Below are 20,510 nucleotides of genomic sequence, written 5' to 3'. Positions count from 1 at the left end.
ACGTCCTATTATCATTAAATTTTTATTAAAAGTTTCGAAAAACATTACGTGTACTAGTTTTAATTACATTTTTATAAATTTTTGTAACAGAAAAGAAATAATGTAATTTTTCGCAAAAATTGATAGTGGCCAAGTTTCCGTGCCGGTGAGTGTATGATTATTTTGCAAGTTCATCAAAATTAGTTCATCAATTTTTGTTTTTAACTAAATATCTCCATATTGACAATTGATATCGCTCTACCTAAACAGCTGCCAAACAAAATAGTTCCTTCAAAATCGATACATTAGTTCCAGAGATTCTATTTCCAACCATACAAACAAACATTTTTATCGTTTATTTTTAGTAAAGCACTTCAACCGAATCCGCCCGCATACTTAACACTCACTTAAACTTAGTCACTTCACTTATTTTAGCTTTTATCAACTTGTCGTTTGAAAGCTAAAAATAAGTTATTATTATTCTGTTATATTTATGGAGGCTATATTTAGAGTGGTTATCTTAATGCGAAATTTCATCATAATCGATTCAGCAATTAAACGTAAAAGAGAGACAGATATATACTTATAGATACTTATAATATGCATTGATAAAAAATAATTATGCACCTATTAATGCAAGCTAGGTAGGTATAAGATGATATGTATATCTATTTCCCAACATCCATATCTATCATAAATCGATGAACAGTTTTGGATGATTTTTGAAATTTCATTTTTTTTAAAGTCATGTTTCTCTGAACCTGTTTCAAATTTCATCCCAATTTGTTCATGCGTTTTCGATATACAAGTATACAAACAGGTTCACAAGCTTTCACATTTGATATGAGAAATATAGTTTACGCGTTGTAGTTAGTTCATTTTAATATTTATAACTATTTTATTGTATTAAAATTATGTTTTCTAAATAACTATTACATACCTACATCACAAGAATTATGACTTTCATAAAAGAAATTAAAAAGGGACTTAATTTTTATGAGCGTTTAAAAAATGAAGTTTTCCGTGTATAAAAATATGTTTAAATTAAAAATACTTATAAAATAAGTATTATTTAAAATTGTGATTCTTTGTAGGTATATCATCACTACATAGTATAAAACATAGTCGTTTTCTCTGTCTCTATGTCCCTTTGTATGCTTAAATGTTTAAAACTACGCAACGGATTTTGATGCGGTTTTTTTTAATAGATAGAGTAATTTAAGAGGAAAATTTTAGTATATAATTTATTATGTTTTAGACAAAGCGGGCGTAGCCGCGGGCGCTAAGCTAGTATTTCTATACAATAAAAAAAATCTTCATGTCTCATAATTTAATGTCTCTCTCATATGATTTCTGGAAGAAACCACTTCAACGATAGAGCGGTTTTAAAAAACATCTTCAAATATAAAGTAAATTAAAAAAAACAGTGATTTTCTAGTAATGAAATAAAAAAATGGAGCAAATCCTTTGTGCTATTGTTAAAATTAAATTACCCACAGGTATTCTGGCAGAGATCGCTCATTAGAGATAAGACTGCCCTTGTCTAACGGAATACATTACAACCTAATTGCTTTTTGTACTATTTAAACCAATAACATTGATTTAAAACTCTACACGACTCTACACATATCGATATTCATTTTTATGTTATTAACATAGTTTTAAGAAATTACTACTTAAGTATAGTAAATTATTATCTGTAAATGTTTTGAAATAAATATAAATAACATCTTTATAAGCAATTTATCAATACGAGCTTTCAATGTAAGCTTTTTCAATATATATTATTGATTACTCATAAACAAAAAAACCCAACTCACCCTTGTCCACAAGTAAACAAATAAACAACACACAGATGCAAAACACAGAAACAGAAACACAGATAAAATTGGCAGAAACTGTGTGACACAACACTTGCTCACAACGGTATAGCGCGGACTGATCGTGGTTCGTTGGGAATTTTGTTTGGTAGCAGTTGATCGCTCTGTGTTGCCGAGTTAGGAATTAAAATTGCCTACTATAATCTCCCCTTTTTGAAGTGAAACTTCTTTAGTTGAGAGTAACATGTCTAGGTCATGACAATACCGTCACGTCATGGAGGACGACGATTTTGGTATCTTTTAATCTTGCCAAAGAAGTTTCACTTCTGACACGTGTGCTCGTTACAAACGCACTTTTTTTATTTTGATAGGTTGTGTTAGTTGCACTAATAGATTGTACATATACGAGTTATGTAGCAATGTCTTAATATAAAATGTTGTTCATGTTATTTTTATTGTGAATATGAAAACTCTATAATTTGAGAGCTTTTAGTAATTTTTTTTTTTTATTTATTTATTTATTTATTTATTTTATTAAAAACTTTTGGTACACATACAGTAAAAATCTTACAAAATTACAATGCAATTTATCTTTCTTAATGCCTTATACATGGTTATATATATTATAAAACGTCTTTTTTAATGATTTATACAGGAAAAATTATTTTTTTGGAGATTACATTAAAACAGATTTTTTTTTATCAATTATCTACCTATGACATTATTAACAAAAGATGTAATTAGAAAATATTAGACATATCCATTTTAATGATGATGATTTCTAGCAAATACATTACTGAGATAACATTTGATGACCTTAAATTATATTACATGATATTAAAACATTGTTACATTTTTTACTAGTTACAGCCAATTATTTTACTAATAACATTAATAAAACATACACTAATGATGTTCATTCGTGGATATTGCTTTTGTAATCTACATAATATTTATTATGAGTCTTGAAACCACAACTAGCAAAAAAATAAATAAATAAATAAAATTCGAGACGACTACTATCGGTCAATTAAGCAAAGCTGGCATTTATATTTTTTGGTTTTTAAGGCATTCAAATGCTTTATAAATATAAATTAGTGCTTCATATTGGTTGAGATGGTTGTTAAATCATCTCAATAGATGGCGCGCGGTGTGTCCCTTAAGACACATAAAACTGAAAGGATAGAATAAATTCGATTGCTCAGGCGGGTCACGAGTGGCTGAGTTGCTTAGGCATCCGCCCCGGAATGGCGCGAAGGATGCGGGTTCAAGTCCCGCCTCGTGATCGAATTTTTTCTATTCTTTATAAATTTATATTTATAAAGCTGGCATGTTCACAGTACTCACACTTATGCAATTTCACCTACAGTATGTTCAAAAATAAATGCGACTCTAGTTTCATTTTAGAAAATATTCAAGTTTTAGACTGGCTTGCATATTCGCTCGTCTTTTAATTCTATTGAATATGCTTAGGATATGTCACAACTAAGCGCTCTAAAAGATTTTCCGCAAAATTTAATTACGGATCAACAACTTTACGAACACTTCCAAAGAACACATACCGCAATAAGACATTGGTATTCAATTTTAAGTAAGAACAACCGATATCGTTTGTAAATTAATGTAAATGGTGATAACTCTGATTATTAATTAGTAATTTGATTTTTGAAAAAAAAAATGCCGATTTTAGTCAAAATTTATCATCCTCCTTTGATTTGATCCTTATTATCCAAATTTCCACCTTGGTGAGAAAAATTGACATTTCTAATGAAAATGAACAAAAAATTAAATGATTTTATTAAATACTGTAAAATAGTATATAATTCTTCCATTTACTGTATCACAAAATTCTTCATAGATTTTTAGATATTCGTACTACACCAATTACATCACCCTGTATTTATAAACAATTGCAAAATATGACACATACATAGGTTAATTACTAGGTTTTCGCCCGCGCAGTCAAAGAAAAGCCCGCATAGTTCCCGTTCCCGTGGGATTTCCGGGATTGCGTCATTTTCCCGGGATAAAAAGTAGCCTATGTCCTTTTTCGGGTATCAAAATATCTCCGTACCAAATTTCATGAAAATTGGTTCAGTACCCCTAGTGTGAGTTTGATCGAGTTCGAAACGTTACTATCGCGTCTGGGTCACAGCCGATCGAATTAGTATGGGAAATCGAACAGCGCCCCTTGCGGACGTATGGGGAAGCTTTGATTCCCCATACAAATTTCGCTGTGACGCAGACGCGATAGTAACGTTTCTTACTCGATGAAAACTCACACTAGCCACACTGTAGTTTAGGCGTGATTGAGTAACAGAAAGACAGAGTTACTTTCGAATTTATAATAATATAATATAATAACTAAATAACAATCTTTTTGTTACAAATATAAGTTTAAGTTCGTGTGTTTCCTATATGGATTAATTTATAAGAATTAAGAATACCTTAAAATACAAAATTTTGTTAGTAATTACTGTAAGAGCAAAAATGTAGAGTTCTAAGTATTCGGTACGTTCAGGTAACGGTAATAAAGGAATTTTATGATGTAATAAAAATATTAGCATACTTTTTATGATTACCGATTAGTCATTTTTACTGTTTATTAAAAAAAAACTATTAAGGCTACGTAATAAAACAAATATTGGTTTCCAGACGTCATTAATGGTCTTTTATTTTTATTGTCCTAATTGCCTTTGCCTAAGCTTTTTCTTTATAAATATCAATTATTAATCACAATAAAATATTAGGTTGTTAATATTATAAGTAAACAAACAATTAATAATACAACTGTAATTGTATTTTATATAAACAAAATTGGTATTTCAAATACATTAAACATTATTACATGTTACATTTTTATTAAAACATTTTTTTTAATTTCACATGAATAGGTCGCTTCACAGACACGTATTGTGCTTAAAACAATATTTATATTATATATTAATAATTAATATCAGAAGATAAATTCTGAACAAAACAGGGGTATATTTCTTCAACGGTATCCCTATTCGCGATACCTGTATCCACGCACACATGCGCGCGCCTTTCACAGGGCTGCGTGTACATACAAGGGGTGGCACACACACACGATCAGACAGAGACGGGGCTACACCCGTCTCTCTCACAAAACTGGTTCCGGGTTCGATTCCCGCGAGTTTCTTATGTAATTTCAGATTGTGGAATTTTAATTATTTTCCAATTTCGAATGATTTATTTGATTGTTGCAAGATTTACATGATTATGGGATTTTGATTAGTTACGTTAAACTAAAAGGTTAGTTTTAACCGACTTCATAAACTGAAGGTTCTACATTGAGTATTATATACTAGCTTTCCGTGCGCGGCTTCGCCCGCTTTGTACAAAACTTAATAAATTATTTACTCAAACCATGGACCCAATAAATATCTAGATTATATTCGTCCATGCTCAAACTCAAACATTTATTTATTTGACTTCTTCTAGAAGCACTTTCGAATCGTCATTACATATTTTTAACATTTACCACCGATTCGGAAAGCAGTATCTACGGAGAAGAACCGGCAAGAAAAAGAAACTCAATAGGTAGTTGCTCGTTTAAATCATGTCAGTTTTACAATTTAATTTTACATAATGAAACATCATAATACTTAAATTATAATGACATGCCAAAGAACTATCCCATGGACAGTTCTTTGTATTGTACTAAAACCTTCTTCAAGAACTACTCCATCTATTAAAAAAACCGCATCAAAATCCGTTGCGGAGTTTTAAAGATTTAAGCATACAAATGGACATAGGGACAGAAAAAGCGACTTTGTTTTATACTGTAGTGATTACCAATGACATTATAAGTAAAAAGGTGTAGATCGGTAACCAACACAATATTCGATCTTCAGAAACTAATGCGCACTAACACACACTAGGCGTCAAAGTGAGATGACATGATTCAATTAATTACAATTTGGCTAATTAGCCACATTTCAACGTACCACTCTCGAAGAGCTTTTACCCTGTTACTTAGTACTTATAATATATGTTTCTATAGACTTGTGTTGTTAATAGGCAAAAGCTTAGAAAGCTTATTTGCTGCTCAAAACTTTTGAGAAATCTTGTAGAGTCAAGCTAGTATTTATGTTCTGTTTGACGCTCTATATTTTGTACATTCATAGTGCCTACTCCGAATCAATGCGTGTACATACAGGCTCTAAATATCACTACATCTATAATACTATTAACCTGAAGAGTTTGTTTGTTTGAACGCGCTAATCTCAGGAACTACTGGTCCGATTTGAAAAATTCTTTCGGTGTTAGATAACCCATATATCGAGGAAGACTATAGGGTATATGCTATATATCATCACGCTAAGACCAACAGGAGCGGAGCAATACGGCTGAAACCGCGTGGCATAGCTAGTTTTTAATAAGCTTTCCACACGTAAAATGTAAAATGGTAGAGCATTTTGTAGAGCGTAGTATGTAAGTATGCTCTACTTTTTTCTTAATAATATGTAAGAATTTTAGGCTTGCATTTATTAATAAATAATAAATGATGCGTGCTAAAATCTAATGTAAAGTGGGGGTTAGTAATTGAAATAATTCAGAAAATACAGTTTGGCAAAAAGTCTAGGAACTATATATACAAAGTGATCAAAATACGAGATTTTTTCTTAAATTTTTTGTCAATCTGTACTGCAGGAAACAAGTTACTGGTAGACAAATACATCGCATAAGAAGATTGGTAAAACTTATATTATACTAGCTTTCCGCCCGCGACTTCCCCGCGTTTTCAAAGAAAAACCCACGTAGTTCCCGTTCCCGTGGGATTTCCAGGATAAAACCTATCCTATGTGTTAATCCAAGTTAGGGTAACTTATATGTGTGCTTAATTTCATTGTTATCGGTTCAGTAGTATTTGCATGAAAGAGTAACAAACAAACACATACACATCCTCCCAAACTTCCGCATTTATAATATTAGTAGGTTGCGTCTCTTAAAATAGGGTTTCATCAGAAAAGCTCGGTTGTAAACAATCAAAAAAAACATTATAATAATAAAAAATAAAAATCTTTATTACTTAACATAATAATTATTAATTATACAGGTCATAGTTGAAAACTGTGTCCCAGGAGCCAAAATTATGAGCCTGGGTAATTAAACATTTGTAAGAAATAATGGTGTAAATAAATGATTTATTATATTATACTAATTTATAAAGATATAACAGCTCGACCTCCTTTTTTTACACATTTTTGTTAAGGCACGAGCAATGTTCTTATTAGAAAATTTTAAAACTTACCTGGAAAATTGTTAACAAACAATTTTTTCCTCGCCAAATGTCAAAAACACGGGTAAAGCCGAGATGAAGGGCTAGTTTCCAATAATATCCGTAAGTTTTATGATATAATATCACTACATACTTAGTATAACGCAAAGTCGTTTTCTCTGTATGCTTAAATCTTAAAAACTACGCAACGGATATTGATGCAGTTTTTTTTAATAGATAGACTGATTCAAGAGGAGGGATTTAGTATATAATTTATTAGGTTTTAGACAAACCGGGCGAAGCCGTGGGCGGTAAGCTAGTAATAGTTATGTATATCATGAAATTTACTGTGGAGAAGCGAAAGAAGTTAAGCTTCTTAAACTTTATTCTTTTTTTTTTTTTTTTTTTTTTATTGGTAATAGGGAAGCGCTTGACCACAATCTCGCCTGATGTTAAGCTGAGATGCGGTCTAAGATGGAACGCGCTTCCCTAGAATTCGATAGTAAGTTACTTAATAACAGGCTACAGCTCGTTACAGCTCGACCTTATAAAATCGCATTAGAATATTAAAATGTTTAAACTATAGACCGTACATAATAATTAATGAGTATCAAGTCATGTTGTACAATTATTTTATCAAAATCTGTTCAGGCGTTTAAAATTTTTGGAAGAATAAAGTCATGGATAGATAACTAGATACATATTTAACACAACTTTATTATTCAAAAATAAATGGTTACAAAAGTGTAACCATGGATAAATAGGAAAAAACTCAGCAAAAGCTTATTATGTGCGAAATTGTAAACAACTGATAAACACAGATTATCAATTTGAATTAAAAAGAAACAAATAACAAACATTACATAAAAGAATACCTATAATATCATGAAAATTTACTTATTCGTAAAAAGGTAACCCACACCCACACCCACAGGAGAAATAAATCGTGAAGTTTTGAAAATCTGTAGATAATCTGGTAAGGAATAGTTGTAGCGATTTTACGGAATTATCTCCGTCGACGTAGACTGCAGCTTCGACGACAGCCGTCGACAGGTGCCGTTCGTCTTAGGCTTAATTTTCTTAGACTCATATACTCACAACTACACCAAAGAAGACATTGAAACGAACAATTAACTTTCTTATTTACCTTTTAAAATAGGTTATCTCATTACTACGTAATAGGTGTATACTGTAGATTGGTAAAAACTAAAAAGGGGTAATTCAAGGAGCACGGAGCAAATGTGGCTAATTACCCAGAATTATCTGGTGTCTCTTTTTCGCTCACGATCTTTGAATCATGCCATCTTATTTTGAGCTCTAATCGCGTGTTTTTGAATAACTCAGTGAAAGTCCCGTCAAAATCGGTTCGCCGTTCCAGAGATTTTCAATTCATTATTCTAACAGACAGACAGGCAGACAAAAATTGTAAAAAATGATATTTTGGCGGGTATACCATATACATATATGCATTTCGTAAAAAGCGGTTATATAATTTAATTTATATGTATGTACCTACTTACACCCAGTAAAATTTACCGCACCTTAATATATGCATTTAAAATACCTACTAGTAGTGAAAACACTTATTTGTATATGACTAACAGACACTCCAATTTAATGTATTTATGTATGTATAATGTAAGTATACCTAAAGATTATAATATGTAACAAGACGCTGACACAATTTGACTCTCGATAAACATATAACAATATTAATTACTCATCAATTAAGATAATTTGCGTCGGGAAATTTATGATGGCGCCTGTGAATAATTATAATAGAGGATTAATTATTTTTGTAGTAAATTTGGATTGAGACCATCTATATAGGATACTATCTGTGCCCCGCGGTTTTACCTACATTACTCGACTGTTAGTCTTAGCGTGACGATATATAACCTAAGTATAGCCTTCCTTGATAAATGGTCTATCTAACACCGAAAGAATTTTTCAAATCGGACTAGTGGTTTCTGAGATTAGCACGTTCAAATAAAGAAGCTCTACAGCTTTATAATATTACTAGCTTACCGCCCGCGGCTTCGCCCGCTTTGTCTAAAACCTAATAAATTATATAATAAAACCTTCCTCTTGAATCACTCTATCTATTTAAAAAAACCGCATCGAAATCCGTTGCGTAGTTTTAAAGATTTAAGCGAACAAAGGGACATAGGGACAGACAAACCAACTTTGTTTTATACTATGTAGTGAAGTATAGATAGATGTTTTAAATAGATGTAGACCGTACACAGTACCTACACACTCGGTATGACTCTGAATAAAAAAGAAAGTTATTATTTTGTTTTTGTCTTTTATTACAAGTTAGATAATTTCTTAGACTAGTTAACCGATTTGAAAATTCATAAAAAATACTAACAGATACCCATTATTTTCCTACTTTTAACATTAGTAAGAATTAATATTTGTCCGTCGTAAAGTCACAGAACAAGCTTCTCTAAGCTCCAATACTACGTAATACGTATGTATTGAGTTCATTGATTTATTACAAATTGATGGCCGTTAATCTTTAACCTAAATACATATGATTAAAAGAAATAGGTTACTATTTTTGATATAGTGCACTGAACGACCATGAAAGTACTATAAGCTATACAAAGGAAATAGAAAATTAAAAGGTTTAAAAATTATAATATCCTAGTGTCATTGCAGTATATCATAATACATAATATACATAATACGGTTTCACCCCCGTGAATCCACTCCTGTTGGTCGTAGCGTGATGATAATATATAGCCTATAACCTTCCTCGATAAAATGGGCTATCTAACACCGAAAGAATTTTTCAAATCGGACCCGAGAATAGCGCGTTCAAACAAACAAACTCTTCAGCTTTATAATATTACTAGTATAGAATATGAAAGTTTGCAAGTATGGATAGGTGGATGTTTATGGATGACCTCTTGCTCGGGAAAACCATTTAACGGATTTTGATGATATTAGGCAGTGGTGTAGCTTATGTACCAGAAATGAGAATAGCATATAAATTATAGAACTACTTGCTTTTGCCTGCGTTTCACCCGTATATAGGTATACAGGATGTAATCGTTAAGTGTGCGCAGGCGATTAATCCGTAACTATTACAGATATCAAAAAACTTTAAACTGTTATCGAAAGAACTTAACCTAATTAGTAAAATGGCTATAATACATTTTTAAAATTAAAACGAGAAATATCTAAAAAATAAACTTAAACCCTCCCATACATTTAGTATGAGATATGAATATCCCATGTACATTTAATATGAAAGATTTCAGCTTTTTCTTTCTTTTTTTGGTTTTCTGCGTTAATTAGAAGTTTCTGCTGAAGCGAAGTTCATTTAGAAACTGTAAATAGAGCGCCTCATTGTGTTACACAATGAGGACGTCACTTCGAAAATCGAATAAATTGTATGGGAGCGTTTAATGTAACATTTTTGGATATTTCTCGTTTTATTTAAAATGGCCGTTTTACTCATTAGGTTAAGTACAGTTTTCGATATCAGTTTAAAGTTTTTTGATATTTGCAATAGTTACGGAATAATCGCTTGTGCACACAGCATTAACGATTACACCCTGTAATAAAAAACGAATATTTAGTAGATATGTACTTACAAACACATTTTTTGTAAAAGAAATTTGATATAAATTTGAAAAAAATTGCTAATAATAACAACTAAAATCTCAAACTGCAACATCTATTCATTATACTAGACTTCTTTCAGAAGAGCTTTTGATTCGAGACAATATTTTTTTACATTTAGCACCGGTTCGGACAGCAGTTTCTACAGAGAAAAGCTAATAACAAACATACATACATACATTTGTCCCATACCCCACTAGGGTACACACTTGTGTAACATGAAGTGTAAAAAGCAATATGCATATCATATGCATACGTAATGTAATCCCTTGAATTTTTAACCGACTTCAAAAAAAGGAGGAGGTTATCAATTCGGCCGGTATGTTTTTTTTTATGTATGTACACCGATTTCTCCGAGGTTTCTGAACCGATTTACGTGATTCTTTTTTTGTTCGATGCGGGATGGTGTCGAATTGGTCCCATAAAAATTTTATTCGGATAGGCCCAGTAGTTTTTATTTTATGAGCATTTTTGTCTGTAGGTATTTCTAAATTTTGCAAGTGCAACTTTGAAGTCGGTTGTTTTTAACGCAGTTATCACTTGTTAACTTTATTACTGGAATGCGCCAAGAAAATGTTCTCTACGAGTATGTATGCAGATTTTTTTGGCACGCTCGTAACAGTTTTATAGATTCAGAGGTGTCGTTATGTTCGTTTTTTTTGAGAAACTCTGTATGTATGGCTTTATAAAAAAGTTGTTTATATTTTACAAGAATATTAAAAATAGAGCACTCTGTATAAACAATGCAGTTTATCATCACTAGGTTCGTGTTATAAAAACTAGGTTCGTGTGTTTGTGTTTCTTTCCGTTGTCTGTCTGTCTGTCCCTATGTATGATCTACATTAACTACAGAATGGTTTTTATGCGGCTTTGTTTAATTGATAGAGTATAAGTTTATTATTTATAATGTTTTAGTCAAAGCCAGCGAAGCAACGGGCGTAAAGCTTGTTAAATATCACTACATAGTATAAAACAAAGTCCCTTTCTCTGTCCCTATGTCCCTCTGTAAGATTAAATCTTTAAAACTACGCAACAGATTTTGGTGTGTTTTTTTAAATAGATAGAGTGATTCAATAGGAAGGTTTTAGTATATAATTTATTAGGTTTGAGACAAAGCGGGCGAAGCCGCGGGCGGTAAGCTAGTATACCTTATACATACGATCTGATCAAAAACAAAAGAGCTGTATTTTCTTTTTAAACTGCCTCAATATTTACTTTTATATCATACCTCGCGAAAATAAAAACGTAATAGTGTTTCGCATTAAATAAATCAGCAACAGAACAGTGCGCGCGACAGCTGACGAGAGGCGGCCATTTTGTATTTATTTATTTGCACAGTAAAAATGCGTTTCTGGCAGATTTACTGTGACAAACAATTTAAGTTTTATTACTGCACTTTATTGTTGTAATTTTTTAGCGTTAATATATTTTGTAGGAGTATTGAATATTTGATATAAAATGTGCTTTGTTTTTGTGGTTAGCGTAATTTTGTTGTGACAAACTGACAAATTAATGGAGATGGATAGCGAAGACAGATTTTGAGGAATTTTATTTGTATGTGTGTGTGTGTGTGTCCACTTTTCACGTCGCATTTGCATTGGTGATTGGAGACGTTTTATGATACGATTTTGGGAGGCTAGAGAATGATATACCTAAGGATATGCCTAGGCTAGTTTTATTCTCATTCTCGTGGTTTTCTTTGACTACACCAGCATAGCCGCAGGCGAAAAGCTGTCTGATTTTTTACCTTTCTTTTACCTTATAGCGAAGCGATTTTGGCATATTTGTTTCAGGAGATAGATTAGCTACGTTATACCACGGTAAAACATTTCATTTGTTAGTCACATTCCTATGGGAAGAAAAACTGTGATTATATAATCGAAGTTGTGAATTGTAATGCGTGTTTAATTACTGAAAAATTTTCATAGATGATGTAGGTAAATGAAAACGGTAAGGTAAACTGTGCCCTGTGGTGTGTTTTCATTACTGCAAAATTCCGATAGATGGTGCTATCCCTGTTAGCAAAGAATATATAGACGAGCTGAAGAGTTTGTTCTCTTACGGTGCATTTACATTTTACATCAAACGAACATAGAGCTAGAACAAGAGCACTATTTCGTGATCTTTTAGTGTAAACAAAAAGTAATCAGTGTTTTTCATTATTCGAACATTTTTTCGAACACACTAAGAACAACGTAAGAATGCTCTACGTCTGTTTACACTAAAAGAATTTGACATAGTGAGTTTAGAATGAGCATTCGCTCGTTTGATGTAGGTAAATGCAAACGGGAAGGTAAACTGTGCCCTGTGCGTAGGCCCTGTGGTGTGTTTTCATTACTGCAAAATTCCGATAGATGGTGCCATCACTGTTTACTAGTAAACTAATATATGGGCTGAAGAGTTTGTTTTCTTAAATCATTAAAGTTAGTTTGAATTTCAGGAATTACTCGAAAATTACGTTTACGTTGGTAGTTGGATAGTCCATCGTAATCGAGGAAAGATAACATACTACCACTAATGGGAGCAGAGATTGAATGGGAAATGATGTACCACCGTGATGAACCTACATGTGATACAAAAATAAGTACTTTTTCTTTTCAGAGCTGCAGCAGAGGCAGTCGCATAATTAATCAGCTAGTGCAATATTTAGTAAATTTTGTTATTATAATAAGAAGGCTCTAGGATATATTATATAATCACGCTAAGACTATAGGAGCGGAACGATGAATTGAGGGGCACAGCTAGTTATCACATAATTTAATACGTTAAGGGCTGATTTTTCAAACCTTGGTTAAAACCTTCATCGAATAACGTATTAAACTACCATTTCAAAAATGCATTCTAATTGTCCGTATTTGACAGTTAATAGGTGATATTTTAATGTTCGTGTAACTTTATTGGACGGATAAATTTTAACCAAGGATTGAAAAATCGGCCCTAAAAGGAATTAAAGCTGGTTATAAAAAATAAAACGCACAAAATGCATGAATCATTTTATTCAATATCCTTAAAACAATCGAACACAAAAAATGTACAAACAAACAAACAAAATACATATAGTATACTGTATATCTCTTTATATACAAAAAATACAAATGACTGAAATTAGGAAAAGCACCGTTTGAAATAAAATAAAACAAAACACGCTTGAAAATATTACAATATTTTTTTTACAGAAATAACCGATTTAAAACAAGTTTAAATACAATAAACACGAAAGATTTGCAAACTTAATTCTAATATTTAAAAAAATACGTGTGTCACTCGAGGAACACCGCGGTAAAGCTATTGCATAGCATCACTGTGCCGGTTGGGGTGGGGAGTGTTAGGTTTTTTCGTTACGGAATTTTTACATTCGATCGCCGCGCTCAGTCTGAGATAAAAGCTATGCAGTAGCTTAAAGTTTTTAAGTTAAATTTAAAATTAACTACTAAAAGTAAATCAATGTATTCAATTTAAAATAACCGACAAAACTCTTTGTGCATATAATAAACTTACAGCAATAGATCTGTAAAATGTAGTCCGCCATTTTGTATTTTTATCCTACTAATATTATAAATGCGAAAGTTTGTGAGGATGTGTGTGTGTGTGTTTGTTACTCTTTCACGCAAATACTACTGAACCGATTGCAATGAAATTTAGCACACATATAGAGGGTAACATGGATTAACACATAGGATAGGTTGTATCCCGGAAATCCCAAGGGAACGCGAACTATGCGGGTTTCCTTTGAAAACGCGGGCGAAGCCGCGGGCGGAAAGCTGGTCTGGTGGAGATACAAAATGGTGGACTACATTTTTTTATTACAAGTACTTAAAAATACATTAAGCATGCTTTTTCTATAAGTATTTTTGAAAATGGCGACATATAATAAAAAAAAATTATAATATACAGTTGTATTGCCATAATTTAAATAAATAAGATATAATAGTTGAAGAAATTTATATTTTTCTATATCTTATGGGTATATATTTATAAATATTCGTTGCTTTGAAATTTTTTATTAAAAGTTATTTTTTTTAGTAAATTAAAAATTAATTACTCTTATATTGAATTTTCTGTCTTTATTGTTATAACACGTTTTCTTGTTTTTAAATATATTAAAACTTATATTGTGTATTGTGTGTAAAAAATACTGTGTATTGAATCGTTTCGATTTCTCTATATTATTTTTTTAAATGAAGTATGGAAATGATTGGCACATATTTGATTTAAATGTATCGTCTAGTTCGATTCTTAAATTCTTTGAATTGAATTGATTGAATGAAAAAATAGAACGTGTGTCGAGCACACGTGTCAGAAGTGAAACTTTGGCAAGATTCAAAGAAACCAAAATCGTCGCCTTACTCCATGACGTGACGGTATTGCCATGTCGCGCCCTTGAAATTTTACTCTCAACGCGCCTAAAGAAGTTTCACTTCAAAAACATTTCCTTGTAATAAATAATATATTAATCACATAAAGTGTAAAAAAAAGCCATAATTAACATTTTTGTCAAAATAGTTAAATGGCGTAGTTTTCTTAAAATCTTATTTATTTACTTACTTAGTTGAAGTTATTTTTACTTTATGGCAAGCTTCATGTACAAAATTGATTTTTCATGTACTCAAAATTAGTGAGGATCGATGTGTGTGTGTGTGTTTGTTACTCTTTCACGCAAATGCTACTGGACCGATTGCAATGAAATTTAGCACACATATAGAGGGTAACTTGGATTAACACATAGTATAGGGTTATCCCGGAAATCCCTTGGGAACGGGAAACGGGTTTTCCTTTCAAAACGCGGGAGAAGCCGCGGGCGGAAAGCTAGTATTATATACTTTTAAACATAAATGAATAATTAATTTCCTATATTTTTTGCGTTTCTTTTTACGGTATAAAATGTACGTTTTAAGCTTATGTAAAAAATAAAACGTTTCTTACTGTAAACTTTATTTTATTTATTATTCCTTAAAATAAATGTTTTTCTTTTTTACATGAATTTATTAATAGTAAATTAGGTAAAAAATGCAATCCATATTCAAGGAAGTTGAATCAATTTTATTTACGTTTCTATGATGGTATATAAAATACTTATGAAAACATTACTTTCATATTCTATCTAGTTTTAATTTTTCAGTATTGTTTTTATCTGCGTGTTAATCTTTGTGTGTATATTTCTGAGTTTTTTTATATATCTGTCGTTGTTTGTGTGTTTGTCTGTATGCGTATACGTATGTCAGTACAATATATGGAACTACATTTAGTGTGCTTTTATATCAACCCACACTCTACGTATGAATGTATGTAGGTATGTCTATTTGTATCTCCTTACTCGACCCACAGTTGTTTATTTCCCCCCTCTGTGAGAAGCTTACACGACTAGCTTTGTCAGCGTGAGTCTCCCCCCCACTTTTACCCGTTTTTCTCCTCTTTCAATCTCTTTCAATTCCCCCCACCCTCCTCCTTCTATTTCTTCTTCCCCCCTTCTTCTATTTCTTCTTTCCCCCTCCTTCATCTCCCCCCTACAGTTTACAGCACCTCCCCTTCCTCGCATAATGGTTGGCCGGTGCGGGAAGTGGGAGTAAACGGCGACGGGCCTTCCATTCCACTAGCTCGGTTATACGCACCGGCTGGAACGAAAACGATGCTGTTTATTATCTATAATCTATACTAAATATTATAAGGCTGAAGAGTTTGTTTGAACGCGCTAATCTCAGGAACTACTGGTTCGGTGTTAGATAGCCCATTTATCGAGGAAGGCTATAGGCTATATAATATCATCTCGCTAAGACCAACAGGAGCGAAGCACTGCCGGTAAAACCAGCACAGCTAGTCTATTATCTATCTTATAATATTAAGGCTCATAAAAAAGAGAGTGTGTGTCAAAAGTGAAACTTCATTGCAAGATTCATTTACTCCATGACGTGACTGTATTGCCGAGCTGCGACTTTGAAATTTTACTCTCAACGCGCCTAAAGAAGTTTCACTTCAATAATTAATGTACTTGAAACAATTATTAGTTTTATTTTAAGTAGTTACAAAACTATATGAATACTAAACTTAACACAAAATATACCGTTAGGGTGCTTTTCCACCAACAATGTGCGACGATGTGTAGCGAGGAATGTGTTTGCAAACAACCAATAGTATCGCTTCCAACTTCAAACTAAATGAAGCGATATGATTGGTTATATACAAACACATTCCTCGCACATTATTAGTGTTAAAGCACCCTTATACTGATAATTTTTACCATATTATTGCGTTTTTAATGTATAAATATAAAATATAATGTATAAAATAATAATAATTCGATCCTCACCTGTCTCTCCCCCTCCCCCTCCTCCCCCTCCTTATCCTTGTTGTCGGTATTACCGGTGTCGGTATTAGTGTCGGTATTGCCGGCCCCACCGGGCGCTACCGACACGACATGCACGGACAGCTTGCGGCGTGTTGGTGACGACGCGTGGATGTGCTTCTGTAAGTTTTTAAAATAGGGGGCGTCCATTATCACGTGATGATTTTTTGGAATTTTTAACCATCCTTCCAATAATGCATAAAATTTTAAATGGCCTAAAATATTTTTTTTCTCGAATACTTATTATCGTAATATTATAATGAAAAGGATTTTTTTTATTTACTTATTATTAAACCCCTAAAATAATATTCAAAAAGTGCAAAATAAGGGAGCGAAATTCAAACTTCCAAAACGCGCCACCACAGGTCGAACGAAATGTGACGTCATCTGACACGACATTGTATTCATCACTCCATAGTAAACACAAGGTAAACACCCACTGGACGTGTCATGTGACGACACGCAAAGCGCGCGCACAATGGCGGCGTTTGAACTGCTTAAATTTTTTAAAAGTTTTGAATTTCATTTTTAAAAATATCTAGAGTATTTTGAAGCCCATTAATATTTTTTTCTACATTTATTATCATATTGGTGATACAAATTGAGGTTTAAAACTTTAAAGCTACCCTCTATACTTAACCCCCGGGGGTAAGAGGACCCTTACGTACCAAAAATATATAATTTTTAAAACATTTAAATGCTATAAAACTAAATATAAAAATAATTTTCTCTTTTGGAAATTTAGAAAATCACTACATAGTATAAAAACAAAGTCGCTTTCTCTGTCCCTATATCTATGTATACTTAAATCTTTAAAACTACGCAACGGATTTTGATACAGTTTTTGACGTGACAACGTCTTATAATTCGATGAAGCCGGCTGCACGCACGAAAAAACATGACTCATGCGGCGTTACCTCGCTCTGACTCATCTGAGGCGTTCCACGTAAGGCTTGAAGTGCGAGCGAGAGCGCGGAACGAGCGGAATATTCGTGATAAATCCATACTAATATTATAAATGCGAAAGTAACTCTGTCTGTCTGTCTGTTACTCAATCACGCCTAAACCAACTTTCATGAAATTTGCTATGGAGATATTTTGATACCCGAGAAAGGACATAGGCTACTTTTTATCCTTGGAAAACGACGCAATCCCGTAAATCCCACGGGAACGGGAACTATGCGGGTTTTTCTTTGACTGCGCGGGCGATGCCGCGGGCGGAATCCTAGTGTATTATAAAACTGAGAAATATTATTATTTGCGAATTAGAACATATATGTGGGAATAGGATAAAATATTAAGATGTATTTCATGATTACTAGTTTTATTTTTAGTCTGTGTTTTTCTATTATTTAATCTGTGGACATGTTATCTGTAGACTGTAGATTTTTGGTTGTCTATGACTTGACTTTGTGTTTTTGGGTACGATGTAATGGAGGATTGTTAAAAATGTATTTTTGATATGTAACCGGTGTCTGGGAAATAAATCGATTGGGCGAATTTGGCTTTTCATTTACACCATCCCCACATAATTTGGGGGCTCGTCCGGGATACGGGATGGTGGAATAAAGAAAAAACAGACGAAGACTATGATGCCGGTGATTTAACCTGATTAAGAATTTACGAATTACGAACGAAGACTAAGATTTAAAGAAGCTTATGATTATACGATTACGACTTGAAGACTATAAAACTTTTTATTTACATTATTCAACATGCCGCCGAAACGAGTAAAAGATGATGATGATTGTGGTGAACCATCGCCGCGTATTTCCTTCAATGACTTAGAGAAATCAATGACGCCATTTTCGGGTGATGATGCCTATGGCATCGAAACATTCGTAAAAGATTTTGAAGATATTTCCTCTTTAATGCAATGGGGCGAAATAGAAAAACTCATATTTTCGAAGCGGCTTCTCGCGGGAACCGCCAAGCTATTTTTACGTTCACTAAGTGGGACCACCACGTGGGATACACTTAAGTCTGAGCTCCGTGAGGAATTTGGTAAGAAGTTGAACAGTGCAACTGTTCACAAGAGACTTTCAACTCGCCGGATGAAGATGAATGAGACTCATCAGCAATATTTTTTACATATGAAGGAACTTGCAGTACTTGGGAATGTTGAAGATGAAGCCCTGATGGAATATGTCATCGACGGTATTAAAGACAGTGAGTCCAACAAAAATATTTTATATGGCGCTTGTAACATTAAAGAATTCAGAAAGAAATTAGACATTTATTCAGAAATTAAGAAAAAATCATATTCACCTAATAAGATTCAAAGTAATTCAGTATCAAAGTCCATTGGCATGAAAATTCAAAAAACACTACGAGTAAAGAGATGTTTCAATTGTGGAGATTTAGATCATGAGTCGCCTAATTGTACTAAAGGCATTAAATGTTTTAAATGCAACTTGTTTGGCCATAAATCAACTGAATGTTCTAAAAGTATAAAAAAGAGTTTGGAAATTATGTCAACTAAAAATAATATTGATGTGAGACCTTTCAAGAAGCTGAAAATAAATAATATTGATGTAGAAGCCCTGATTGATACCGGAAGCGATGCTAATTTAATAATTATGTCTTATTTTAGGAAGATTCAAGGCGAAAAATTGTTATCTTATAGTTCAGGAACAACAGAAACTTTAACTGGAATAGCTGAAAAGGAAATTTATACAAAAGGATCTTTCACAGCAAAAATTGAAATTGATGATTGTTATTTTGAAACTTTATTTTATGTTGTTGATGATGGCGCTATCCCTGTCAACATTATATTAGGAAATCCTGTACTGAAAGAAGTAGAAATCAATTTTAAATCTGGAACTATCACTGCAACAAGAATATTACACCTTACAATGCTAGAGAATGAAAATGAAGATATCACAAATATTGAAAACAAAGAATATAAGAATAAAATACAGAATATTATAAAAGAATATAACCCCAAAAGATGTACTAAAGCATCAAATGTAAAACTTAAAATATTATTAACCGATGATGTACCAGTTTATCAGAATCCACGACGATTGTCACCTTTGGAGCTTAACATTGTTGACAAACAGATTAAAGAATGGCTTGATGAAGGAATAATAAAAACAAGTAAGTCTGATTATGCTAGTCCAATTGTGCTTGCAAAAAAGAAGAATGGAAACTATAGATTGTGTGTTGATTACAGGAAATTGAATAAGAAGATTATTAAAGAAAGATATCCACTACCACTCATTGAAGATCAATTAGACAGATTAACTTATGCAAAAATGTTTACCTCGCTTGATTTAAAAAATGGATTTTTACATGTGAATGTTCATATTAATAGTCAGAAGTATACATCATTTGTAACACCACGAGGTCAATATGAATTCATTAAGATGCCTTTTGGCTTATGCACTGCTCCTTCTGTTTTTCAGAGATTTATTAATGATATTTTTCAGGATCTTATTATGGATGGTATTGTTCTATCATATCTTGACGATCTCATTTTACCATTTCA

The 20,510-nt window shown here is 32.5% G+C and overlaps 2 protein-coding genes across 4 annotated transcripts in view; both read right to left on the bottom strand.

Moving 5' to 3' along the window:
- LOC123702232 (protein slit) overlaps positions 1-1,901 on the bottom strand; it is a 195,397-nt gene extending 193,496 nt beyond the window's left edge. The window contains exon 1 of the mRNA XM_045649928.1: positions 1,800-1,901. The gene's annotated coding sequence lies outside the window, so the exon portion shown is untranslated. The remainder of the gene's footprint in view (positions 1-1,799) is intronic.
- A 14,262-nt stretch (positions 1,902-16,163) lies between these two features.
- Positions 16,164-20,510, bottom strand: part of LOC123702141 (insulin-degrading enzyme) — a 49,181-nt gene continuing 44,834 nt past the window's right edge. For all 3 annotated transcript variants that reach the window (XM_045649800.1, XM_045649801.1, XM_045649803.1), the window contains exons 25-26: positions 16,985-17,140; positions 16,164-16,292 (exon numbers count right to left, since the gene is read on the bottom strand). In XM_045649800.1, coding sequence (XP_045505756.1) covers positions 16,185-16,292; positions 16,985-17,140 — 264 coding nt within the window. In that variant the 3' untranslated portion in view covers positions 16,164-16,184. The remainder of the gene's footprint in view (positions 16,293-16,984; positions 17,141-20,510) is intronic.

This window comes from Colias croceus, chromosome 23 (genome assembly GCF_905220415.1).
Source record: "Colias croceus chromosome 23, ilColCroc2.1".
Taxonomy (NCBI): Eukaryota; Metazoa; Arthropoda; class Insecta; order Lepidoptera; family Pieridae; genus Colias; species Colias croceus.
Note: the sequence above shows the minus strand (reverse complement) of the source record. Positions and strands in the feature narration are given on the sequence as shown.